The sequence below is a fragment of the Myotis yumanensis genome, unplaced genomic scaffold, assembly GCF_028538775.1.
Source record: "Myotis yumanensis isolate MYYU_CA2020_CCGP unplaced genomic scaffold, mMyoYum1.0.hap1 SCAF_1, whole genome shotgun sequence".
NCBI lineage: Eukaryota > Metazoa > Chordata > Mammalia > Chiroptera > Vespertilionidae > Myotis > Myotis yumanensis.
In genome coordinates, this window is record NW_027223752.1 from 72,923,255 (window position 1) to 72,950,615 (window position 27,361).

At 41.4% G+C, this 27,361-nt stretch overlaps 1 protein-coding gene across 1 annotated transcript in view; it reads left to right on the forward strand.

Moving 5' to 3' along the window:
• Positions 1 to 27,361, forward strand: part of GPR176 (G protein-coupled receptor 176) — an 81,200-nt gene that overhangs the window by 48,672 nt on the left and 5,167 nt on the right. The window contains exon 2 of the mRNA XM_070405134.1: positions 23,493 to 23,745. Within this exon, the coding sequence (XP_070261235.1) occupies positions 23,493 to 23,745 (253 nt within the window). The remainder of the gene's footprint in view (positions 1 to 23,492; positions 23,746 to 27,361) is intronic.

Genomic DNA, 27,361 nt, shown 5'->3' on the forward strand with positions numbered 1-27,361 from the left:
GCTCTTCATGTGTAGGGGTAATTATTTACATCCAAACTGTGATTGTTTGTCAAGAAGAGGATAAATTAATTAAACAATAGTCTCACATCTCAAATATTTCTGGAGAACAGATTCTTCTTCCTTATCTCAGTAAATGACACCATTATCTATATAGATGTGCAAGTAAGAAACCTAGGAGTTACTTTTGATTTTTTTCTTTCACCCTCCACAGATTATCCATCTGCAAATACTATTGATTATGCCTTCACAATGTATTCCACATCTGCGCTCTTCTCCCTGTTTCAACTCCCATGTTGATAGTTTAGCACAGTCATCTCTTACCTGGAGGACTTCATGTTCTCCTAACTGATTTCTCTCTCACTATTCCTGCTTTTTATCATTCATTCTCTCCATAGCTAACAGGATTTTACTCTCTCTCACAAACACACAGGTACAAAAGTAGGTTTACAGTTGTGAGTATGTGAAACACAGACTTTATTCTTGTGTTATTATTCATTAACTAGAGGCCTAAAGCACGAAAATTCGTGCAAGAGTAGGCCTTCCTTCCCCTGGCTACTGGCACCAGCTTCCCTCTGGCACCCGGGACCTGGGCTTCCCTCCTCTGGCCGCCGGCAGGCACCTGAGACCAAGCTGGCTTCCCCTGGGCCTCCTGCAGGCACCTGGGACCCTGGCTGGCTTCCCCCTGTGTTCACTGTTGAGGCAATGTCCATTCAGGAAGGACATCCGGAATGACGTCTGGAAGACATCCAGTCTAATTAGCATATTACCCTTTTATTATTATAGACTAGAGGCCCGGTGCACAAAAATTTGTGCACTTGGGGGGGGAGGGGGAGGTCCCTCAGCCCGGCCTGTGCCCTCTCGCAGACTGGGACCCCTCAGGGGATGACCACCTGCTGGCTTAGGCCTGCTCCCCCGGGGATTGCGCCTAAGATGGCAATCAGAAATCCCTCTGGCAGCCCAGCAGCCCTTGGAGGATGTCCACTTGCCAGTGGGGAGCAGGCCTAAACTGCAGTCGGACATCCTTAGCGCTGCTGAGGAGGCAGGAGAGGCTCCCACCACCACCGCTGTACTGGCAGCCATCAGCCTGGCTTGTGGCTGAGTAGAGCTCATCCCATGTGAGTGCGCCCTGACCACCAGAGGGCAGCTCCTGCATTGAGAGTCTGCCCCCTGGTGGTCAGTGTGTGTCATAGTGATCAGTCATTCCCAGTCTTTCTGCTGTTAGGGTCAGTTTTCATATTACCCATTTACTATATAGGATAGAGGCCTGATGCATGGGTGGGGGCCGGCTGGTTTGCCCTGAAGGGTGTCCCGGATCAGGATGGGGGTCCCGCTTGGGTGCCTGGCCAGCCTGGATGAGGGGCTGATGGGTGTTTGCAGGCTGGTCACACCCCCTTCAGGGTGGGGGTCCCACTTGGGTGCCTGGCCAGCCTGGATGAGGGGATGATGGCTGTTTGCAGCTGGTCACACCCCCTTCAGGGTGGGGGTCCCCACTGGGGTGCCTGGCCAGCCTGGATGAAGGGATGATGGCTGTTTGCAGCTGGTCACACACCCTTCAGGGGGGGCGTCCCCACTGGAGTGCCTGGCCAGCCTGGATGAAGGGATGATGGCTGTTTGCAGCTGGTCACACCCCCTTCAGGGTGGGGGTCCCCACTGGGGTGCCTGGCCAGTCTGGGTGAGGGACTGAGGGCCGTTTTCAGGCTGGCGGGTGACTGAAACTCCCAACCTCTCCTTTTTATCTTTTTTTTTTTTTTTTTAATTCTGGGATTTATTTACCTTCTATGGCTGTCACTGGAGCTGAGAACCAGCTTTAGCTCTGAGGCTCGGCTCCAGCTCTGAGACCTTGGCTGCTGAAAGCAGGTATCTGGGTTTGTTTGGGTTCTATAATTGTAACACTGTTGCGGTCCTGCTCGCTCCAGCTCTGACGGCTGAAAGCAGGTTTCTGGGGATTGTTTAGCTTCTATAATTGCAACATTGTTTCTTAGAGTGCAAGCTCAGAGGCCAGCAGCAGCAAGCGGGGAACCTTGGCTTCCTCCATCACTGGAGCAAGCAAGTCTCCTGTTCACTTCAGCTGCCTGGCTGCCGGCCGCCATCTTAGTTGGCAGTTAATTTGCATATCTCGCTGATTAGCCAATGGGAAGGGTAGCGAAGTTATGGTTAATTGCCATGTTTCTCTATTATTAGATAGCATTACAATTTATGGTTTCTTCCTTTTGTTCCTTCCATTATGCTGTTGAGCCCATTCATTGAGTTTTTTATTTTGGTTATTATATTCTTTTGGTGATAAAATTTTCTTTGGTTTCTTTTTTTATATTTTCTGTTTTTTTTTTATTTTGCTGAGACTTTATTATTTATTTTAAGAATGTTCATAATGGTTTATTGGAGCATTTTTATGATAGCTGCTTTAAAATACTTGTTTAATAATTCTAATGTTGCCGTAACCGGTTTGGCTCAGTGGATAGAGCGTCGGCCTGTGGACTGAAAGGTACCAGGTTCGATTCCAGTCAAGGGCGTGTACCTTGGTTGCAGGCACATCCCCAGTTAGGAGGTGTGCAGGAGGCAGCTGATCGATGTTTCTCTCTCATTGATGTTTCTAACTCTCTATCTCTCTCCCTTCCTCTCTGTAAAAAATCAATAAAAATATATTTAAAAAAATAATTCTAATGTCTGTATTCTTGGTCTTAGCATCTCTTATCTTTTTTCATTAATTTTGAGATTTTCATAGTTCTTGGTACAATGAGTGATTTTCAGTTGAAACCTGGATATTTTGGGAATTACATTATGAGACTCTAGATCTTATTTATCTCTTCTGTTGTAGTTGTTGCTTTGTGACACCTCTGTGACAGGGAAAGTGGGTGTGCCTCTCTGTTACTGTCAGGTGAGGGTAGAGGCCCAGATATCCCACTCAGCTCCTGTTAAAGCACACAGCAGGGGAGCTGGGTAGGGTCATAGCTGGGCTCTCCACTAGGCCCCTGCTGACATCTCCCTGGGTGTGAGGGGTAGAAGTGCCACATGACCACTCCCTTATGACCTTCAAGTACCTCATGGGAGGTGTTGGCCTTATTGCTAGGCGGTGGTGAAAGTCCTGAGTGTCTACCTCATCTTTTCTGTTACCATTCTGGTGGGGGAAGTGGGGTGACCCATTAAAACCTGGTGAGGCTGGAAGTCTGGGGTCTCCACTTGACATTTCTCAACATGGATATGGGCGGGGTCACAGTGTTTTCTGTGTCATTCGTAATTATCTAAACGTTTTCTGACCTGTTAGACTGTCCCTTTCCTATTCCTTTGCTAAAAGGAAGCAGGATTTTTTGTTTGTTCACTTTGTTTTGTTTTATTTTTGTCTGTGCCGATTGGCGTTACCAGGTTGCTGACTTTTTCAGTTCTGAGTTTGGGATATGTGAGGCAAAATGAAAACCCAGGGAATTCACCATCGTGTCGTTCCCTGGTCCCAAGGTTTCCACTTCTTCTCTCGTACCAAGGGGGAGGGCTATCTGAAATTATCCTCTTTATTTGTTAACTTACTAGTTATTCTCTAACTTCTAGATCTTATCTAGTGGGAAAAGTATGTTTAGAGTCCATGAATGGGAAACTCAGTTTCTTACTTGTAATAACTGGGTTTTTCTGCTTCAGACTCCTCAGATTGAGACTTACCTGAGAGCAAGGAACCCATGTTACTTGATCTCTCTGAGCTCTCTGGTTAGACTTCAGAGCTATAAGTTTTCTACTTTTGAACCAGAATTTGTGGGCCTGGACTTGGTCTGGAAATGGCCTGTCAGTGAGTGGTGTCCTATCCGAGCCTGCCTCCCTCTCTGTCTGAGATCCCCAGGGAGCTGCTTCCCTGGTACTGGTGACACACGTGCTGAGGAGCTGGCTCTGGGTATGGTTAAAGCAGAGGGACCAACCCATCTCAGTTTGCTCAGGATTTTCTTAGTTTCAGTCATGAAAGTCCTGGGAAGACCAGGATGGTTGGTCTCCCTAGGAGAGTCAGAATCATCTCAGCACTTTTCCCAGCTGAATTGGGATGGAAGAGGTTGAGAGGAAGTTGAAGTGGTTTGACTTAATTGCTGGGCTGTCCAACTTTGATTCCTCAACTTCTTGTACTGTTGAGGCAATGTTCTAGCATATGTTCTCCTTAAGACAACAAGCCAAGGAAAATGATGGGCACTTCCTGGCCAGGATCTTATGTGTCCTATAGGTTCTTGCTCAAACTCTCAATTTATGTATTTTTTTTCAGTGGAGGAGGGAGGTTATGGGGAGGAGATAGGGACTCCCATTAGGTTACCAGGAACAATTTGAAAGAATTGGCTTTCTTATCTAGCCTGTGTCTATAGTGTGAACCATGAGTGCTATCTAGTTGTGGTTTGGATACAGAGTGAAAAGCCAAACTGATAGCTATATGATATGGCTTGAGATTAAATACATATTTTATAGCAGTGTTTCCTAGTGGTTAATCCAGTGTTTCCCAGTTACTTTGTTTAAGATCACTTGGGGCTTATTAAATACAGATTTGTAGGCCCAACTCCACACACTATGAGTCAGGAGGCTTGGGGAGGGGACCAGGAAACTACATTTTTATAAGCAACTCATGTAATATTCATGAATCCTGACATTAGAGGACCATTATTCTGTTGCTCTGTACTATTTAGATGATGTCCTGAGGATATTGGGAGAAATCAGCATCTGATTTAACTTTTTGTGGCAAAGGCCATGAAAAAAATATTTGGGACTCTAGGAGCTTTATTACATACAGTTGACCCTTAAACAATGTGGAGGTTAGGTGTGCTGACCCCTGCCTGCACTGTTGAAAATCTGTGTATAACTTTTGACTTCCCAAAAACTTAACTGCTAATAGCCTACTGTTGGCTAGAGGCCTTACCCATAACATAAACAGTCGGTGAGCACATATTTTGTATATTAAATGCATTACATATGATCTATACTAATAATAGGGGAATATGCAAATTGTCTAGGATGCCATCACAGTAATAGTAATGACCAGCAGGCTGCCTGGGGCGACAAGGCCGGCAGGGGGATTAGTGAGGGACGACCAAATGACTGAACAGCAGGTTGCGTGGGGTGACCAGGCTGGCGGGGGGGGGGAGGGGGGGGGACAGTTAGGGGCAACCAGACCAGCACGGGGGGGGGGGGGGCAGTTGGGGATGACCAGGCCAGCAGGGGGGCAGTAAGGGGCGACCAGGCTGGCGGGGGGCAGTTTGGGGCAACCAGGTCGGTGGGGGGGCAGTTGGGGGCAATGAGGCCAGTGGGGGGGGCAGTTAGGGGCAATCAGGCTGGCAGGCAGAGGCAGTTAGGGGTGATCAGGTTGGCAGGGGGGGCAGTTAGGGGTGATCAGGCAGGCAGGCTGGTGAGCAGTTAGGAGCCAGTGGTCCCAGATTGTGGGAGGGATGTCCAACTACCGGTTTAGGCCTGATCCCTGAGATCGGCCTAAACTGGCAGTTGGACATCCCCTGAGGGGTCCCGGATTGGAGAGGGTGCAGGTTGGGCTGAGAGGGACCCACCCCCACCCCCACCATGCACGAATTTTGTGCACTGGGCCTCTAGTATTCTTATAATAAAGTGGCTAGAGAATATAAAATGGTATTAAAATCATAAGAGAAAATACATTAACAGTGTTTACAGAAAAAATCCACATATAAGTGTAATTCAAACCCATGTTGTTCAAGAATCAATTATTATTTTGCTAATTGTGTAGCATTAGGTTTGGGTAAAATTTAAAAGAGCAATAGTAGCAATCCTCCCAACACCTTACTGATGCCATTCTTTCTACTTTTATAGTGGAAAGAGAGAAAACTTCCATGGAAAGTGACAGACTATCTTCCTAGCTATTTAACAGGTTTGCTTTCAGCTTTACAAGCTTCCCCTAGAATTGAAGGGAAAATTAAAAGAGGGAAATGCATCAAAGGCATAGAAAAGAAGATAGCACTTGCTACTCTGTGTTCAAACTGGGCTCAATTCACAGGAGATCTTTAAGCTATTTTTTGTAGAAGTCAGCATTATCTTCCCCCACCCCCACACTTTAATCACACCCGCTGCCCTCAGATGTCTGGTATTTTAAAAATAACATCTACTGTAGAGAGAGATTTATTTCATTATAAATCCAGATGACATGTTAGCCTGGAATTTGGCTTTTTTCCTACCTCAGGCAGAGTTACGCTTATGTAATAATTGTTTGCACTATCAGAGAGTGCTATTGATATGTCATTCAGCTGGTATGTTCAAACTCCAGATGTGGGCTGACTTGGAAATTGTGATCCTGGGTGTGGCTGTTTGATTCACTGTAGCTGGGACTAATCTGGGGCCTGTTTCAGTTAATAGCAACTTTCATGGTAGCAGTGGTGTATGAGGTGGGAGTGGCTGTATTATAGGCTTCATAATATTCAGGATTAAATTGAGGCTGTATGTGAGTCTAACAATGGTCCAAACTAAGGATAATTAAAAAATGATTTAGAAGTATACTCTTAAAATTTATTATAAATTACCTTATAAATACATGCTAGTGAGGCCATTTCGTTCTGGCTTTTGTCCCCTACTTGCAGGGCTTAGCCCTCTTCAAATTCAAATGGGGCACCCTGGCCAGTGTGGCTTGGTTGGAGCATCATCCCATACACCAGAGGGTGGTGGGTTTGATTCCCGCTCAGGGCAAATACCCAGGTTGTAGGTTCAAACCCTGGTCAGGACGGGTGCGGTAGGCAATTGATCAGTGTTTCTCCCCACCCCCCAAATAAATTTCAAATGGGGCTTTTTACACCTGCTCTCAAAGTCTGGGTGCCCTTGTGCCCACCACATTTATTTCCTCTTCCATTTCAACCATCAGGCTCTGATTCCACATCTGCTGGTGCCTTCTTCATCTAAATTAGATCTCCTTTATACTTTCCTCTAAGCTTAGATTACCTCTTTCTTCCCCCAACTTCCCAGAAATTTGTCTCTTTTCATCTCCCTGTGTTCAAGGCACTGGGTAGAGTTTCTCATAAAGTCTCTGAATTTTTCTTTCTTGAACAAAGGGGCTTGGGCAGAGGATATGGGACTGGGGTCCTCCTAATATAGGTGGTCCAAGGTCCTATATTATATGGTGAGTCAGGAACACCATATCTCAGTCAGATGATAAGAGTGTGAACTTACACATAGCATTTTAAGAAAGCAGGAAATGCCTGTGCCCCACCACCTCTTCATTCAGTGCCTTTTCCTCTCTTTCGGTTCTCCTTCCCAGACAAGGTGTCAGTGTCAAGCAAGATGCATGTCAGTCAGGCCAGGAGCCCGGGGCCTTTCTTACATCTTCCCCACACAAACACCTACCTGTCCTAGTTAAGGAGGTTCCTCTCAGCCTGTTAGAAAGCAATCAAAACATCATCTCCTTTCTATACCCCCAAGTGTTAAGGGCCAAAAAGACAACTTTAAGAGTATTTGTATTTTAACAATAGACTTTTGGATATAGAAAAATTAACCCCTGAAGGTGACATTTTTCAGCATCATACCAGGCTGGCTAGTAATAGAGGTGTGTGTGTGTGTGTGTGTAAACATTTTCCCTTTCACTTCTTTAGTTTAAAAACAAATTAAGTTACACACATTTACTATGGCATCCCCCAATTCTGCTTTACTTGAGGTACTCAATATTGACAGCCTGGGACGTATCTTTCTACATATTTTTCTGTGTTGTATAGGAACACCCCACAATTTATCCTAATGATAAGCATTCAGCCTGTTTTAAATTTGGGGTCACTGTCAACAGTCCTTCAGCAAACATATCTGAACATACAGTCTTATCTATTGATTCTTTTATTTGTAGGATAGTTTCATAAAAATAGGATTACTCAAGGTACATGCATTTAATAGATACTGCCAAGTTACTTTCCAGATATATAGCCATTTACTTGTACACCAAAAACATGTAAAGATGTTTATATCTTCATTCCCTTTAACACTGGATTTTATACATTTTATTTTATTTCTGCCACAGACTGTTCGCAGCTGTGATTATTTTAATTTGCATTTATGCCATTTCCTTAGGATGCCCCTGTCAGTGGTGAGGGTGTTGTAATGTACCCCGCGAGTAACAGGACGCAAAATCAAATCAATGAGTCATTTAATCAATGAAGCCGGCAACTGCGAGAGAGATGCGGCTCCAAATCTCGCAGTGCCGAATGCCCATAACATCAGACTTATATAGGCAAATATCACAAAGGTATTGATTACATCTCTAGGTTTGGAATGAGGACCCTGGTTTGCAAAAGCAGTTTGTTACAGAAGCTAAATTGAGCAAGTTATCTACAAAGATTAATTATAGTTTCACGTTTTGGGACCACTGAGTCAACAGAAACACATTTTCTGGAGCTACTGACGCAATTAAAGCAATTGTGTGTCCTGGTCTCCAGGTGCAGAGGAATGTGTTTTGAAAGACCAGTAAAACCACAATCAATGGGGTATTCAATCGAATGGGATGATTTATATAAGTTCAGAAAATCAAAATAACTTCTCTATTATTTTAGCAAGCAAATAAGTACAGAAGCCAGAACAGCAGGGTTAAAAATTAAACAGCCGTTTTTACCTGAGGTGATTGCTACCATGCTTCAAGGGTTCTTTCTTAGAGGCTGGTCCTAATGGCACCTTTGCAGCTGCTCTCAGGCCTCCAGGGCTATTTTCTCCAGGTAAGAGCTGAAGAAGCAGCTTCAGTGAGTACAATGGATTTTAGTCATAGGAGCTGATGTGCACTGTATGAATTTAAAACTATCAAAAAAGATGGATATCATGTAAATGCCACTGGAAAGGTTACAGGAGTGAGGAGGAATGAGTAGATAATGTAAGTGTACAGATGCTGTGGGTGTTCTGGCTTCACCCAGCTCTGCAGTGGTCACCCTGTAAGCATGTGCCTTGCTCTGCTGTGCTCTCTGCAGGACCTACAGGAGCTCCCTGCAGGAACAGAGGACCTTCCAATGGCTAGCATTTTGGGTTTAGAGAGAGGAGCACATGGAGTGAGTGGAGTGGAGTGGTAAGGACTCCCCAGAGCAAGCAGCTTCCAAACCTTCCTTACACCCTTCCTTCTAAAACTACGTCCATCTTCCCATGGTGTCTCCCTTTCCTAAGGTTTTCCTGGCTCTTAAGCGCCCCTCAACCCTATTTACTTCATCTATGGAAACCTCTCAGCCCCCTTTTTTTTAGAAGTGTACCCCCTCTCAATGTCCTTTGCTGCATAGTGGATGAATTTTTCTAAAAGTGACTTTCCAGGTGAGATGTGAGTGGGTACAGTGTATGGGATTCTTTGTTCAGAGGGGCCTCAAGAGAAAAGGATTAGTCAGCCATGTTGCTCTTGATCAGAAAGGTGATCAGCATCGGGAAGGCCCCAGGGGCCATTAGACCAGTGATGGCAAACCTATGACACGCGTGTCAGAGGTGACACGCGAACTCCTTTTTTTGGTTGATTTTTCTTTGTTAAATGGCATTTAAATATATAAAATAAATATCAAAAATATGAGTCTTTGTTTTACTACGGTTGCAAACATCAAAAAATTTCTATATGTGACACGGCACCAGAGTTAAGTTAGGGTTTTTCAAAATGCTGACATGCCGAGCTCAAAAGGTGCGCCATCACTGCATTAGACTCTACAGTCGGGACAGCTAGGCATGGACCCTTCAAGTGGACAGCTTGTGCCAGGAGAGGTGGCAGAGGAAGCTACATAAGCTCTTACAAAATGGATGAAATTCTAAAAGCTGCAGGCTGTGACTTTACTATGTGGTAAAAACAACTGTTTTGCTGGCTAACGTAACTTCGGTACTGTCAAAGTTATGAAATCTACAAATAGTATTTCAAGAGGAGTTTTCCTATGAGAGCTGCTTACCAGGTTGCTGCTTTGCTCAAAGGAGGCGGTGTTGAGGTTGAAACAGGAGCGATCCAAGGCCCTCTCTCAACAGCATCACCCTAGGGGTCCTGGTATTATTTAATTTGTAATTCAATAATGTTTTTAATTTAACATCTTAATTTTTACAACTGATGTTGAAAAGTGTAAGCTGACTAAAATATCTGAAGTATTATGGAAAATACCATATAGTAAGGGGAATGGACGTGAATTGAAGAGTAGATGATGAATCCAGTTACTGATGTTATAAATTTCACTTATGTATCACTCATATTACTAGATATGAGAAAAGAGACATGCATTACATGGTTCCTCAAAAAGTAAAACTAAAGGGAAATAACATGTAGGGAAGATGAGTTACTATTCCTGAAAAATAAAAAAAGTACACCTAATTCATTGAAATCCTATTAATTTAATGATGTGAAATATTTAATTATCATGTCAGATGTATGATTCTGCTTTTATTTGAGTAAAATTAAGAATTTAAGTTTGAATGGTAGAGGTAAAGAAGAAGTGGACCAAAATTTTATACAGCTAATATTTTTCTAATGGAAATAAAATAGACATGCAGATTTTCTTTTTTTAAAAAATATATTTTTATTGATTTGTAGAGAGAGAGAGAAACATCAATGATGAGAGAGAATCATTGATTGACTGCCTCCTGCACGCCCGTTACTGGGGACCAAGCCTGCAACCCGGGCATGTGCTCTGACCAGGAATTGAACCGTGACTTCCTGGTTCATAGGTCAGTGCTCAATCACTGAGCCACACCAACCTGGCAGCATGCAGATTTTCATAAATAAACAATAAATAAATGTGACTTTCTACCTCTCCTTCTAGTCGGCACCCTTGATTCCCTGCTCTGCTTTGCTCTGTCTCACTCAGATTGGATGTCTCTTAGGCCAGAGCTGTGCTATAATCCTGGGGACTTTGTTGTGTATTGTAGCTTTCCTCTGAGGCATAAGGTTTCTTTCTTTTTCTCTCTTCCTTCTCATCCAGCATGCTATGAAGCAGGCACCCCAGTGCAATACATGCTAATACTCTCTTGGGGGTGTTTTTCTCCATACGGCAGTGAATGTAGTCTGGGAAATAGCACTGATGTACGAGAGTCTGCCTGACTCAAGTAATTACAGAGTTTATGACTAGAGCAGCATTCAACCCCAAATCAGCTGGATTACTTTTCAGAAATGTTACAGAAATCCATTCTGAAAATGGTGCCCTGCAAATGATGCCTTTTGTATGAAGCACTGGGCACAGAGACTGCTCCTTCTGGGTCTTCATATAACCTCTCACCCATTGATTGGCAAAAATCAATGAGAAGTGATAACACCTGCTGCAGGCAGGTATTTTGGAGGAAAAGGTTCTAGAGCAGTGGTTCTCAACCTTCCTAATGCTGCGACCCTTTAATACAGTCCCTCATGTTGTGGTGACCCCCAACCATAAAATTATTTTCGTTGCTACTTCATAACTGTAATTTTGCTACTGTTATGAATCGTCATGTAAATATCTGATATGCAGGATGTATTTTCATTGTTACAAATTGAACATAATTAAAGCATAGTGATTAATCACAAAACAATATGTAATTATATATGTGTTTTCCGATGGTCTTAGGCGACCCCTGTGAAAGGGTCGTTGAACCCCAATGAGGTCTTGACCCACAGGTTGAGAACCGCTGTTCTAGAGGCATACCTCAGAGATACTGTGGGTTTGGATCCAGAACATTGCAATAAAGTGAGTATTGCAGTGAGGCAAGTCGTAATCTTTTTGTTGGTAGAGGGTCTTGCCTTCAGTTTGTAAAACAAAACAAAACAGAATGCAACATTTATTAAGCACAAAAAGTGAAGCACAATGAAACAAGGTATGCCTGCTGAAGGAAATGAGAAATCAATATCACAGAAATAGAAACACCAGAAAATAAGCATGTATGTACAACAATATTTATCACAGTATTGTTTATAATGGCAAAACCTCATAAAACAAATGCCCATTTGGAGGACAAAGACTGAATAAACTGATATATTCACATCATGGATTTTCCCACTATGTATTGTACATATATAAAATAAAATTTTATGTGTACAAAAGAAATAATAACAAACCACCATATATGTCAGTAAATACAGTGTATATGTTGATGTATCATTAAATAATGAAAATGGAGAAGGTGTGTTCATATCCGTTACTTAAGAAGTTAGTGTCCAGCAAAAAGAACATGTGCAAATGACATATCATTTACATATTGTTATGTTTCTGTGCAGAAAGAGATGTTTTAAAAGATGGTGATCAGGATGTTAATCATGTTTATCTTAAGGTGATTTGATTTCAGGTGATTTTTCTTTCTTTCCAGACTTTTCTGAGCCATTTGAATTTATAACAGTGAGCATGTGTTTAAAAAACAACTCAGAAATAAACCAAAACTATTTTCGAGGAAATGAAGAGCTGTGATATGTAGCCAGAATCTTGCTTCTGGGTTCCCCTCAAACTTGGGGTCCAAATAGGATCCTGTATAACGAGTATGCAGAGAGCTCACGGGATATGCTCCTCCTGTGTGCATTCATTTTTTTTCATTTATTTATTCATTTATGGTCAACAAATATATATTTAGCATTCCTGATTACCACGTACTGCTCTAGGCATTCGGGCTCTAGTGGTAGAAATATTAGATGAAGTCCCTGCCCTCCTAAAGCTTATGAATTAGTGGAGATTGGCACAGATGATTAACTAATTCCCATTATTATAAGTACTGCAAACAGGAAGTAATCAGCATGATAAATATCCGGTAGGCCTGCTTTAGATTGAAAGTGGTAGTGGTCAAGGAAGGTTTCTTTTGAAGAAGACCTGAAGAATGAGGTAAACTTAGAGAGGATGGGGTGGAAGCCAGAAGGAACAGTCACGTGAGGGCAAGAGAGCTTTGAAATTTTGGGGCTTCAAGAGAAGGTCCATAGGGGCTGCTACACTATTCGTTCTAGGTGACACTGTTCATATTCATAGTCAAATATTCATTATGATTAAAGAACAGATGGTAGCGAAGGGGAAGCTTTTCTAATTCTCACATAAGCCAGTGATTGGGGCAGGCTGGACTTTGGGCTTTGTCTTAATGAACAATGGGAAAGCAACAGAAGTTTTCAAGAAGGGGACTGATGTTCCTAAGCGCTTTAAAAATAAGCATTTTTCTGAGACAGATAATACTGGAGATCAGGGGAGATTGGGAAAGAAGGTCAGCAGTTTAGTTTTTGACATATTAAGTTTGCAATACTTGTGAGAGTCCTAGGTGGAAATGTTGGGTAGGCATATGGTTATCTGGTTGGTATATGGATATCTGGGTCTAGGGATCAGATAAGAGGTGAGGTGATGCAATAAACATGGAAGCCATTAAAATTTGGGAAAGGTCATACATAGTCTGGGGAGGCTAGAGGAAGATAACATGAGAAGGACTGAGGTTGAGCCCTGATATAAGAGATGCTGAGAAGTGGCCAAAGTAGTAGCAGGAGAACCAGGAGAGTGTACTCTGGACATAAGTGTTATGTAAGTTCCTAATGTCCAAAATGGGGAAAAACCAAGGCCTTGATCTGGTTAAGGTCATTTCATAAGGTAAACGTGGATGCTGCTACCATCAGGCCCTCACTGCCATCCCACATCTCTGATCTCCAGGGTTACGAACTGATGTGCCTTGACTCCGGCTTTTATGTACCTTCAAATAGCCACTTATCAGGGCAAATGAGGGCAACCCACATTTTGCCAGTCGAATAGCTATATTTTCTGATTTCATTAATTTTATTGCTGATGCAAAGAAGTCAAGCTGTAAACATTTTTAAAGGACTATTAGTTGTTTGGTGTTCACTATACTTCTGAGAAAGTCCGAGAAAGAGTAAACAGATTTGCTCTCAGGAGTTAATAGGACTGCATCCAAGAGAAAAGTTTAAAGGATTTGTATTTTGTATTTTGTGAAGGAAGGATAAGTAAGTCTAACACTCTGAAGAAACATTATTTTGTAGTTGCTCAGTGAGTATTGTGAAACCTTTTGTGACTTCTAGAAATAAGTCTCACTAATTTGTAGTTGCATGAAGATCAGTAAAAATAGTTTTGAAATACTTAATGATACATAATATTACAGTTATTTAACACTATGGATGAGGCAGTGTTTGGCACTTTTTATATGTTACCTCATTTAATACAGCAGCCTTGCCAGGTAAATTTTAGTCTATGCAGTGTGTTTAAATGGCAGACCTGAACACATAGCAACATAAAACAACAGACATGTATTATCTCAGTTTCTGGGCACCAGGAATTTGGGAGCAGCTTAGATAGGTATTTCTGGCTCAGGGTCTCGTAAAGTTGCAGCCACCTGAAGGCTTGAGTGGGACTAGAGAATCTCCTTTCAAGTTGGCTCACTTGAAAGGGCTGTTGGAAGGGGGCCTCTGTTCCTCATCACTCCAGTTTCTCCATGGGCCTTCTTGAGTTTCCTTAAGATGTAGTCCACTAGCTTTCCGCAGAACAAATGATTCAAGAGAGATTAAAATGGAAGTGGTAATGCCTTTTATGACGTCGCCTTGGAAGTCTCACTGCCGTTTCTGATATATCCTATTGTTTATATGTCAGCCCTGTTCATTATGGGAGAGGTCTACACAGGGATGTGAATACCAGGAGGCTGGGATCATTGGCCATCTATCTTGGAGGCTGCTTACCCTCAGGGCTTTAGGATACTGCTTTTCCCAGAAGTCTTAACAATTAGCAAAAATTTATTTTCTCTGTATAAAACTTACATAGTCCTATCTGGAAACAAAGAAAGTATAAATGATTCTTATGGTTCCTTCTATCCATATGAGTGTATAAAGGCTATTTGGTGTTGTAAATTTTACCATTTTACTTCAATTAAAGAATTACAGAGTTCTTTTTTGGAAAAACGATGATTTTAAATGTTGCAGCATGTCACTGTTTTCTTGATCATTGTATATATGCTCACTTTTATTTCTTATCTGGGATAATATTAAAATTTGTTGGCTAATAAATGTTCTACCGTTAGCCATGGTATTTGGATGCTTAAACCTTTATAAGAATAATGTCAGCGGCAAGACTAAATTGAAATTGGAGCTTAGCGGAAGTGAACAGATTTTATATTTTATCTTACTTATTTCATCCACATTGAATCAGTGACATTGATTACACTATGAAAGCCAGTAATTTACAAACCCACAAAGTGGAAAATTGATATTTCACAGGAGAGAAAATTATCCCCTTACCTTTTGTTTTCTAATGGGAAGATAAGAGGTCACATCTTCTCTCTGATCTTAGTGCTTTAAATAAGCTAATAGCATTTCATGCTGATTATATTTTGAACCAGCAGGAAAATTGCATGGTAAGTAACTCAGTGTTACTCAAATCAACTAATATTAGAGGAAGAATGCAGGATTTGGAAGCTGATTATTCATGAAATGCTGAAATGTTAGTAAAGGGTGTCCCAAAATTCACGCAAGAAGTAATTTTGATAGAAAACACAGGTTTATAATTAAAAATTGTAAATTTTTTTATTGATTCATAAAGTATACAGTATAGGGTTATGTATGGAATAGCATATTGGGTAAATGGCCTCCACGGCTTTGCTGGCACATATGCACTCTTTTGTTATTGCCTGAGCAGCCGCATTTTCGAAGAAGAATGGTCCGATGATGCCTCCAGCCCAAAATCTGCACCAAACAGTGACACGTTGTGGATGCATTTGTTTCTCAACAATCACTCGTGGATTTTCTGAACCCCAAATGTGACAATTTTGTCGATTAACCAAGCCACCAGATGAAAATGAGCCTCATCAAAATTCAGCCACATTTATGCAAAACGGTCATGGAAAATTTCAACAAAAGAGTGCGTGTGTGCCAGCAAAGCCGTGGAGGCCATTTACCTGATATCTATTCCATACATAACCTATACTGTATACTTTATGAATCAATAAATTTACAATTTTTAATTATAAACCTGTGTTTTCTATCAAAATTACTTCTTGCGTGAATTTTGGGACACCCTTTAGAATTCTCCTCTGTTTATCTGTCACTATGGTCACCATAATCACAAATCCTGGAACCTTAGAACATGACACAAAGCAAAGGAACCTTTTGTCCAGTTTTCACCAATGTGACTAATGAAGATGCAGGCTCAGAAAGCCTGGGTTTCCTTAAATGTCACTGGGAAATGTACATAAAAAATGAGACATGGCACGGGAGATAAATGGAATTGAAATTATTCTTCATGTTATTTTGCTCTTGATATTTGCCCTCTTCTCTCTCTCTCAATCCTGTTACTACTTGAGGGAAACAGAAGAGGGAAAAAAAGAAAGAAGTGTTAGAATTTGCTTTCTGAAAAATACTGTTTCTGCCCACCCACATACATGCACTTCATTATAGGTACTTCCAAAATCAGGTTACACCTGCAAGGCCCGTAATTACAGCTTGCTGGTTTAGTTCTTGCCTCATAAGCAACTATTTTCCATGTTTAGGGTCTAGGCCAGGGGAGGGAAATCTTGTTTCCACCAAGGGCCATCTGGATATTTATAACATCATTCATGGGCCATACAAAATTATTGACTTAAAAATTAGCCTGCTGTATTTGGTTGAACATTTAATGAACTCACCCCTAAAGCCTTGGCAGGGCCAGACCAAATGATTTCACAGGCCTTATACGGCCCACGGGCCGGACTATCTCAGTTATCAAGCTCCTTCCTTGTTACACATGTGCCAGTCTCTTATTTTGCCTTCTTTACTCCACTCCCTCCTTCCTACGGAGTTCTTGGCTAGTATTTTGTCTGGGCATTTATTCCATTTTCTTATGTTGTCAGTTGGCTCTGATGGGCTATGTGCAGTCACTCATCTTTTTAATGCCTCTGTGTTCTGTCCTCAACTTTGCAGTGACTTTCAGATCCATCACTTCCTTCCAAAGCCTTCCCTTTCCCTGCCTTGGCCATGTGTCTTTGGCCCTGTCCTAGATCTGGCTGCCTCCAACTCTTATCCCATCTGCTGCTTCGGCTTTCCTAGTGCCAGCTCCTCTACAGCCACCTTCTGTTGCTGGCTTTTTTACTTGCAGAGATGGGAGAAAGTGGGGTAGGAAGCAGGGAAGTACGGTATACTCTAGAGCAGATGTGACCTCCATGAAGTGGGAGAGTGGTCTGAAATCTATTAGAAGAATTAGAATACTATTCCTTGCTCCTCACACTCCAGGCTCTCCCCTTTCTCTTGCCTCTCTGCCCAAATTTCGCCAAAGAAGTGGGAATGGAATTTTAAACTTTTAGTTAATATCATTGTTAGATTGTGCCAGATCATTAGGAATAAGGAACTCCTATTTCCAAAATCTTACTTTTCTACTTCCCATCAGCTATGCTGGGTCTGGGTCCCCCATGGACTAAAGCAGGATTTGGCTCACTTTCCTTTCTGAGACCTCCAATTACCTTACCCTCATGTTCTTTGGAAATTTTTCCAACATCATTTTCCCTTTTAGACTGCATAATTACAGTTACTGGAACAGAGAGAGTAGGATAATAAAGTGCATGAGCACTCCCTGTACGTTCACTGGATTAATTATGGTATAACATGATGGATCATTGCTGAATGTCTCTCTCCCAAGCTGCTCTGACACTGTATTGACAATGGAGAGATAGTAAACATTCAGCTTATTGATCAAAGGCAGTTGCCATTAGTAGATGTACCTACAAAATTGAGTATACAAAAAAAACAAACACCAATTCTGATCATTCTTATGAAGTAATATCAAGCTTCAAGCTCTTATTTATTCATGTACTTAGGTATTCATGAAGCAACTTCTGGATATAAAACTGGTGCACTTGACAGTCAACAGAATTTTTCAGATAAGGTTCTTCTCAGGCTTCCTAATTTACAGTATTTTAAGGGAGAAATGATCCCTCTGGGCTAAATGCAATATGAATGGTGCAGAAAATATGGACCCTGCCTTCAAAGATTACATGAGCAGTTTAATACAGGAAGGGCCTCTCAGTGAGATGGACAGTGAACTACTCCACTCAGACAAGAATGGCTTGTTTGGATGAGGATCCAAGGGGAGGGTGCTTAATGATAGAGTTAGATAACTTAATTCCTCCTTTTCTCTGGGAGCTTTCTCCAAACACCTATTGAGGAGGAAATGAAACCTGTGGTTATTAAAGTGTTTCAGCACTGTCAGTTCGTTGGGGCTAATATCCTAAGCCATAGCTTTTTAGAGAACAATATACGTGTCAGGGAGGTTAATAGACTGAATGTGAGAGATCAGAGAGCAAGGTATATTGTGAAGCTATGAAAATCTAGTTGGTTTTTATGGAAAAAATTTTAGTCAAAGAAAGAAGTGTCAGCAACTTCAGACTCTGTGTTTCTTCCTTTTTACCTTATACATCTGTGTGTTTCTGGCTATGTACTAGGTATGTTAAGAGATGTGAGAGATTGAGCTAATTTCAGGGGCTCTATGACTTCCATGAGAAAGCCCCAGTGGCTAAGGTTACTGGGATTTTTTTGTCTTGATTGTGCTACACATTTTGTCTTTGGGGATACCATTGTCGCTAAACATAACGTGCATTTGTTGTAGATTCACCTAAAACCCTTTGTGTGGTCTCCCAGGAGCTGACGGGAAGAGGCTATTGTTGAAGTCTCTTAATTTTTCTTAGGTATTACAAAAGTGAATCCTGTTAATGTTTTATCTAAATTATTCATTGGGAACAAGTATTCTAAGGAGAAATCATCAGAGGTTAGATTGGGAATATATATTTCATAAGCTGCTTTTCATTCAAAGTAACTATGTAAAATTCACCATGAATTTTAATAAGCTTACTACATAGCTTCTTCCTGCTAATTCAGTTCTTGCTTTAATTTGAATCTCCTGTATCATTTCAGAAAAACCTCTGGAATCAAATTAATTGTAACTAAAATAACATAATTTTCTCATGCTAATAGTGATCAGCTTAAACAGTTGGGCAGGTATTAGTCTAATCACAAGTTGCAGCAAATTGACACTTTATTAGTGAGGAAGAGGCTCAAATGTTTAGACTAAGAGGAAGAGCAAATTGTATTGAAAACTGCTAGGCACAGCTCTCTGGCTACAAGCTGGTTTCCGGCCCCCCATTCCTGTTGATGGCCATAATTCTGATACCAGTGGCAAAAAAGCTCTACTTACCAGCTAACCAGCGCTTGATTCTCTGGCTAGTTGAGAAATTTACCTGCATATATTAAAAATAGATTTAAAAAATCAGAATAAGATAGAATCTTTTTTAAAAAAGTATATTTTATTGATTTTTTACAGAGAGGAAGGAAGAGGGACAGAGAGTTAGAAACATCGATCAGCTGCCTCTTGCACACTCCCTACCCGGGATGTGCCCTCAACCAAGGTACATGCCCTTGACTGGAATCGAACCTGGGACCCTTGAGTCCGCAGGCCGACACTCTATCCGTTGAGCCAAACCAGTTAGGGCAAGATAGGATCTTTTAAAGAACTATTTAAACTTTCCTTTGGAAGTATGAACGTTGAAACTCAACTTTTAATGTTGGTGCCCCCTACTCCCAGGTTCACAGAACTTAACAGTAAGATTTTTTTAACCCTCTAACCACCATTTGCCTTCTCTGCACTTATTTATTCCCTTCTTGTCTTTCCTTCCCTCTCTCTCTCTTAAGAAGGGAGTTCCTTTTGAGGCTTTTGCTTGGGCTGCAGATTTAAGCATTCAGAGGAAAACATGGATTTGACTCTTAGGTTTACAGGTTCATTCCATTCCATTAGGATGCTGAAACTTTGGGTATTAAGTGTGGGGGCATCCAGAAATCATATCTTAAAGGGTATTGTTTGATGTTGAGAAGTTTGGATTTGCCTTTTCTTAATGGCAGTAGAGAACTATTGAATGCTTTTGCTAAACTGAGTAAGTTACTTTTGTACCTCTATACTTCTTTAAAATGGATTTAATTCATCAATCTAACACGTTCTTGTTTTCTGGCAATTTTTTAAAAACCAAATCAGTGTCACAATGAACTGCATCTGAATAATTTCTTTAGCTTTTGTGTTTTACATATCTATTTCGTTTATAGCACATATTATTTATGGGCCTGGGCTACCTTTTTGTGAAATAAAACATTGACCTGTTTGTATTTTTTAACCCAAAAGGTTGAATTTATTTTAGTAGTAATAGTGGTGTTGATTTCCATTGCAAACACGGATGTTCCCTTAACACACATTAAGACCGCATCACACGCTATAGTATTACAAAAAGGAAGGTGAACTGTTTCCAAAGGCAATAAATAGCTTTAACAACAAAGGATGTAAACACCTCATGAAACAAAAAATCTCTAATCATATGAATGACTTGTGGCTGAATATTTTAACAGGATCAACCTTTGTTTCTTTGATCCTGAGGTTTCTACTTTTAAACGTCCACACCTGGCATCTGCAATAAACTGCACAGCAACTGGGTTACAAATGCAGTTATGATCCATTCAAGCAAACCTTCAAGAATGGCTTGTGTGGCTCAGTGGGATTGAACGTTGCCCCATGTAAAGAACATAGCTTTCCTTAGTTTAGCTTCAGGTTCTTAATAGCAAAAGGGATTAGGCTCCAGATGCTTCCTAGAGTTTTATAATTAGTGGAAATAAAATATGATTATAGGAGTCTCGGGTGTTTCAGTAATTACTGTTGAAAACAAGTTTCCTTATTCACAAGTGTGGACATACTAATAAAATGTATGATTTTTTTAAAGCAATGAAAAAGCATGCCTGATATAATAGAGAGGGGGAAGGAAAGATAAGAGAGTAGAGTAGGAGGGTAATGATGGAAATCAGTTTAAGTTTCTATGTGCATGAGTGATCCTGGCCCAAAGCGTGGCCCCTTCTCTGTAATGAATTTTCCTGTTTCTTTGGATACTCAAAATGTTTTGTTCAGCATAACCTGCCAAATTACAAAGATTGACAGTGATGAAAGAAAAAGAAGTGCCTAAGAGTCTTGATCGATAGCAAAGAAGGGTTGCCTTTATGGGAAGTCCCCCAGTAGACTGGAGACACCATGATTTTGACAACTGAAGATACTGTGACATGTGCACTCTTCAAGGCAGGTTTCTTTAAGGCTATTTCATTTTTAGATGGTTACCAGAATTTAAGTCCTGTTTGTAAAACTGAAGTGAGGAAAGCTACTTCAGCCAGATTTGAATCTGTGCTTCAGTGGAAAAAGGCCAGGAAAAACAATTCCCCAAATCAGTGGAGCATCACATTATTATTGCTCCATCACCTTGGTGACAGGATAGCTTGAGGGGGCCGGAGGTGGTGATATGAGTAAAACAGCTCTTCCGCTGAGTCAATGTGTGTATGTATATATTCACACAGCTGGTTTCATCTCAGTGAGGCAGCTACTGATGTGAGGAAAGTTAAGTAGAGAATTTCCTAGAAGCAGCTGTGGCCTACTTACCTAAACACAGTGGCTATTTTTCTACTTTGTCAGGCATATAAGAAGTAGCTATTGAATATTGTGTTTGAAGAGAGACTCTGGACAGTGAGTCTGAGATGCCAACACCTGAGGTGCAGAGGCAGCCCCTTGCAGTGACTGGCTGCAGCCTGGAACCTTGCTGTCCCCTCCCCTGGTACCACCGCTCTCCTTCCAAGTGAGGCCGAGCTGTTGGCTCAGTTCATTGGAGGGCGTTCTCCAAGTGTATGCACAGGAGGTAGCAGTATCCTTGGGTCATGACTGACTAGCCGAATTGACCTGGCTCTCTCACCAGGTAAAAGCTCCACCAGTAGAGTAGGCTGCCCTGCATACCTAAAGACTTGGCCCCTGTGAGCCTTGGGGGTGGCGGGTGGTGGTGGTATAAACTGTGTGGAAGAGGTATTTCTGAAACTTTAATCTGGGGGCCAACTGTATCTGGGGTTCTTGTTACAAATGCAGGTTCCCAGTTCCGTACCTATTCGCTGTGATTCAGAATGTCTGGTATAGTAATTCTGAGGCCCAGTAAAGTTTGGGAACTACTGACTTAGAATACCCTCACATGATATACCTATTATAAAAGGGTTCTTCTTACTGCAGGGACTTTCAATTACTGCTTATCCCCTTATCTTACAAATTCATTTATTCAACAAATATTTATCAACTGCCTGTTGTGTGTCATACTGAGCAGGGCAGTAGAGTTATAACATGACCAAGATTGAGATGGTTTTTATCCTCATGAAATAGAGGGGAAACAAGTAAACAAATTAATAGTTATGATTAGAGTTATGAAGGCCACAACAGGATATTATAATAGACTATAAAATGGAAGGAGGAGCAGTGAGTATTTAAAATAAAAAGATAGAGAAGGTCCTCTTTGAGGAGACAGCAATTACATTAAGACTTAGATTTGAAGGAACCAGACATATGAGGAGCATGTGAGGCAGTATAAAAAAACGTGCAAAGGCCCTGAGACATGACCAACCTTGATCCTCATTAAAGAAAAAGCAAGGCCAGAGTAAATGGTGCCCAGTGAGCCAGGAAGGCACCTAGATCACCTAGGCTCTTGATCAAGAGGAGACAGATTGAGAGGTGTGGGGAATCAGATGTGTAGTTGGAAATAGGAGTTTGGAGTTGAGAGGAGAGGCCTAGTTTAGAACATGACTGTAGGAGTCATCAGCATTTCAATAGAGAGCCCCCTGAATGGGTAATCTAATCTAGGAAGAGGTTTTGGAGAGAGGGTAGATAAGGGCCTGGTAAAGAAAACTAGGAATAGCTGGGACATGGGAGAGGTGGGAATATAGGAGGAAAACCAGGAGACTATAGGTTGTGGAAGCCACGAGAGGAAATGCTCAAAGAGAGCTAGTCAAATGTGTCATTTCTGTTAAAGGTCTAGGACAGCGCTGTATATAGGAGCCACCAGCTGCATGTGGCTACTGAGCACTTGAAATGTGACTAGTGCAAGTTGAAATGTACTATAAGATGCACATCATGTACAGCTAAGACTAATACAATGGTATTTGTCAATTCTATTTCAATTAAAGAAATACACACCAGATTCAAAGACCGAGTACAAAAGCAAGAATGAAAAATATTTCATTACTATTTTTTAAAGTAGTGATTACATGTTGAAATGACAATATTTGGGATATACTGGGTTAAATAAAATACACTGTTAAAATTTTACCTGCTTTTCATTTTTTAAAAATATGGCTACTAAAAAATTTAAAATTACACCTGTGGTTTGCGTCCTATTTCTGTTGCAGAGTTTGGCGACGTGGAAGTCATTTGCAAACTTGGTGAGTGTAGGCTGCCTGAGACTAAGTAATTCCAAGCAAACTGTTTATACTACTTAGAGGAGACTGAGTCAGTATCGTAATGCTGGTAAACAAATGAATAATTATGATAAGAGCTATTAAGGGCCACAACAGAATATGTCTAAATTAAGTAACAAAACTCACCACTAAAAATTCTTCCAGAATTTTTGAGATGTATGTAAATGATTTAAATGATTTCACATAAATTGACAATATAATATGCAAGTATTTAAGTTAAATCCTTTGAAATCAACTCTGAAATGTGGTTTTTCAGTCTTTTTTAACCTGTGTTTTCTTTCCTTTTTTTCTTCTTTCTTTTTATTTAAAATTTATTTTATTTTTATTTATTTATTTATTTTGCATATTTGGCCAGGAAACTTCATGGTGTTATGGTCAACTTGCCGCACAACCGTGTTCAAATCTGTCACCAACAGGTTCATTAAAAACCTGGCCTGCTCGGGGATTGGTGTCAGCCTGGTCTGTGTGCCCTTCGACATCGTCCTCAGCACCAGTCCGCACTGTTGCTGGTGGATCTACACCATGCTCTTCTGCAAGGTCGTCAAATTTTTGCATAAAGTCTTCTGCTCTGTGACTATCCTCAGCTTTCCTGCCATTGCCTTGGACAGGTAAGGTCAGGTAGCCAAATGCCCAATTTTTGAAAGTATATTGAAATATTAGCATCACGAAGCAAATGGGAAATAGTCATTATTCCACTATTTTAGTTTGTGATCAACAGAAAGAGAAATGAATTGCCAGAACAGATACCTCACACAAGACAGGTGGACTTAACAGCAGCTGTGGAAAATAGGACCATTGAAAAAAGATGTGACATTGGGAGGCACATCATGATGCTGGGCAGAGCTACTGGAGCCTGGAGTAGCTTCAAGTTGGTTGGAATTGGTGGTATTTGTGTTGCAATTTGCAGTAGATAGGCTCATCTGATTGATAACTCCACAATTAGGGCTTTTGATGTAGGACAAAAGCATTTCTGGAAGAACAACAGAACAATTCAGTGTTATTTAACAAAAAATTAGATAGTCCAGTTGGACCGGGCCAGATAATACCAGAATTCCTGTGGAGGATTTATTTCCAAGGCCTTATATTGTGATGGTTGTTTTCTCTTCTCATCCTCTTTAGGAGGATGTTCATTTGGAAATGAATCTTACATTTTAACTACTACATACATAATTTGATCAAATTTATCAGAGTTTAAAGATCTTAGTAATCAACAGCCTCCTGTCTTTTCTCTTTGTTGCTGGTGTATCATGAAGACAGTTGAGATAATACTGAATAGAATTAAATAAGAAAACAAGAATTGGAAAGTATTCTGTGCCCATGAGTACTTTTGATTTCAAGATTTGCAGAAAGGAAAAGTTGCTGAAGGGATAAGGTTGGCTGGCTCTTCTGACTTTATACCCTATGATAAATTTAACTACATTGTAGGTGAATTTGTAATTTTTAAATGCTTTGTTCATTCAAAACATACTTAATATCTTAATAACCTCTGAGAGTATGGATTGCAGAACCCATATGTGGAGTCGCTGTCAGCCTCTCAGGCCTGGAACCTTGATTTCATTAGCTGCCTGATGTCATCTGCATGGAGGGACAGAGCCATACAAAGGCCCTGGATACGAGGAGAAGTTGTTGGCTTAAGAGAGGGAACTCTGGAGTCAGAAATCTATCTACTGGTACATTGCTTTTTTTGGTGGGTGGCTTTGGGCAAAGTGGCTTAATCTTTCTGAGCCTCAGTTTCCTCAGCGGTAAGAAGAATTAAATGAATTATTTGTAGCCTGTGGTTGGATAGGTTGCACCAATATTTGCCTCTCTTTCTCTAGGCTTTGCTTCTAATTGGCACATTCTTCTTTAGATTTATTGTCTGCAATCATTTTACCATCAGATCTTGCTGTGAGCCACTCTAGCTCTTTGGAATTTTTCTCACTAGAAACTCACCATTCACAGGATCAGACAAGGCAGGTGATAAAGCCAAGTGCCACAGACCAGGCTGGGGTTGTGTGTGCATTCATGTTCATTGGGGTCAGTCACTTAGCAGATGCAGCTAATAGTTGCTTTGTGGCTATCTAGATTTAGTGGGCAGGACTCTATTTTCTTAGGAGAAAATTTAGAAATCTAGATTTCTATCATTTTTTAATGTTTGCAATTAATTTGCATTAAAAATATTATGTGGAACACTCAAATCCCTCAGCAAGCTAAATGTGTACCATGCAATGCCACTTTGTCATGACTGCTCTACAGTAACTTCACATGTCTCTTCCATGCTCAACAACAGACCTTTGAAGATCTGGAAAGAACCATTGCACAGCACTGGAATATCACAGTGAAAAGTCAATGACATCCTGGTGATGCAGTTACAGCCCTCATGAATTTTGCATTGAGCCACTCTGTATTTATAGCAGGTGTCCTTCCAACTGCCCCTTGTACTACCTGCTTAGTGAGGTCTTAAGTCTTCAGACCACATTGTGGACTTTTCTCAGAGTTTTTTAAACAACATTTTTATTGAGATAACAATTTATGTTTCACAAAATTCACCTGTTTTAAGTGTATAAGTCAATGAATTTTAATATCTTTATAGAGTTGTGCCGCCATCAATAAAGCTGACCTTTAGAACAGATTCATCACCCTAAAGAAAAGAAGCCTCATGCTTATTACACTCACTCTCCATTCCCACCCCAGACGTAGGCAACCACTACTATACTTTCTGTCTTTGTATGTTTGCTATTTTTGGACATTTCATGTAAGTAAGATTATACAGTATGTGTTCTTTTATGTCTGGCTCTTTTGCTCAGCATAATGTTTTCAAGGTTCATCCATGTTGTAGCATGTATTAGTACTTCATTCCTTTTTCTTTTGTAGTTTTATTAAGATATGATTGCATACAGCACTGTGTAAGTTTAAGGTGTACAGCATAGAGGACTTGAATATATTGTGAACTGATTGCCACAATAAGTTTAGTTAACATCCATCATCTCATCTATACATTAAAAGCCTAAACGAGCATTAAGGCGGAACAACCGGTTGCTATGATGTGCACTGACCACCAGGGGGCAGACGCTCAATGCAGGAGCTACCCCCTGGTGGTCAGTGTGCTCCCATAGGGGGAGCACCACTCAGCCAGAAGCTGGGCTCATGGCTGGTGAGCACAGCTGCCATGGTGGGAGTCTCTCCCAACTCTGTGGCAGCAGGCGCAGTGGGCCGGGGTAAGCGTGAGCCACGCAGCACCCAGTCCCAATTCGGGCTCCTCCCTGGCTGCCTGCTGCTTGGTGCACTGCTATATCCCGTGAGGGGTCCTGGAGGGCACAGGCCAGGCTCAGAGACACACACCCCCCCAGTGCACAAATTTCATGCACTGGGCCTCTAGTATAGATATAAAAGAAAGAACAATTGTTTTTCCTTATCAAGAGAACTCTTAGGATCTACTCTCTTAACAACTTTCTTCATTATTTTTTATTAGTGAACTAGAGGCCCAGTGCATGAAATTTGTGCAAGGGTGGGGTGTCCCTCAGCACGGCCTGTGACCTCTCGCCGTCTGGGACCTCTCAGGGGATGTCTGACTGCTGGCTTGTGGCTGGATGGTCTTCTGCTGCTGCACAGCTTGCTGCTTGAGCTTCAGCAGCTGCTACACACGCATGGGCTGGGCCACCATGGTCTGTCCTGTGAACAACATTGAGTGGGTGAGACAAGTGTGGTGGCAGGCTCATCCTAAGTTCCCTGTGCTTCCCTGAGTCACTGAGTTGTTTAGACTGACTACCTTCTACAGAGAACAGCACTGGGATCAGGCCTAAGCCGGCAGTCAGACATCCCTCTCGCAGTCCGGGACCCCTCGGGGGATGTAGCAGTGCTGAGTGGCACTCTCCCTGTGGGAGTGCACTGACCACCAGGAGGCAGCTCCTGTGTTGAGCGTCTGCCCCCTGGTGGCCAGTGCACATCATAGTGACCAGTCATTCTGTTTGTTCTGCCGTAAGGGTCGCTTAGGCTTTTGTATATATAGATAATAGTCTTTTGTTTGGCTGTACCACTTCTGTTATCCATTCATTAGTTGGTGGACATTTGGGTTGTTCCCACTTTTTCTTACTATTGTGAATAATACTGCTGTGAGTCCTGAAATTTTTTAAAGAATAGAATTCAACAAGAGTGAGAACACATTGTTGTTTTTTAAAAAATATATTTTATTGATTTTTTACAGAGAGGAAGGGAGAGGGATAGAGAGTTAGAAACATTGATGAG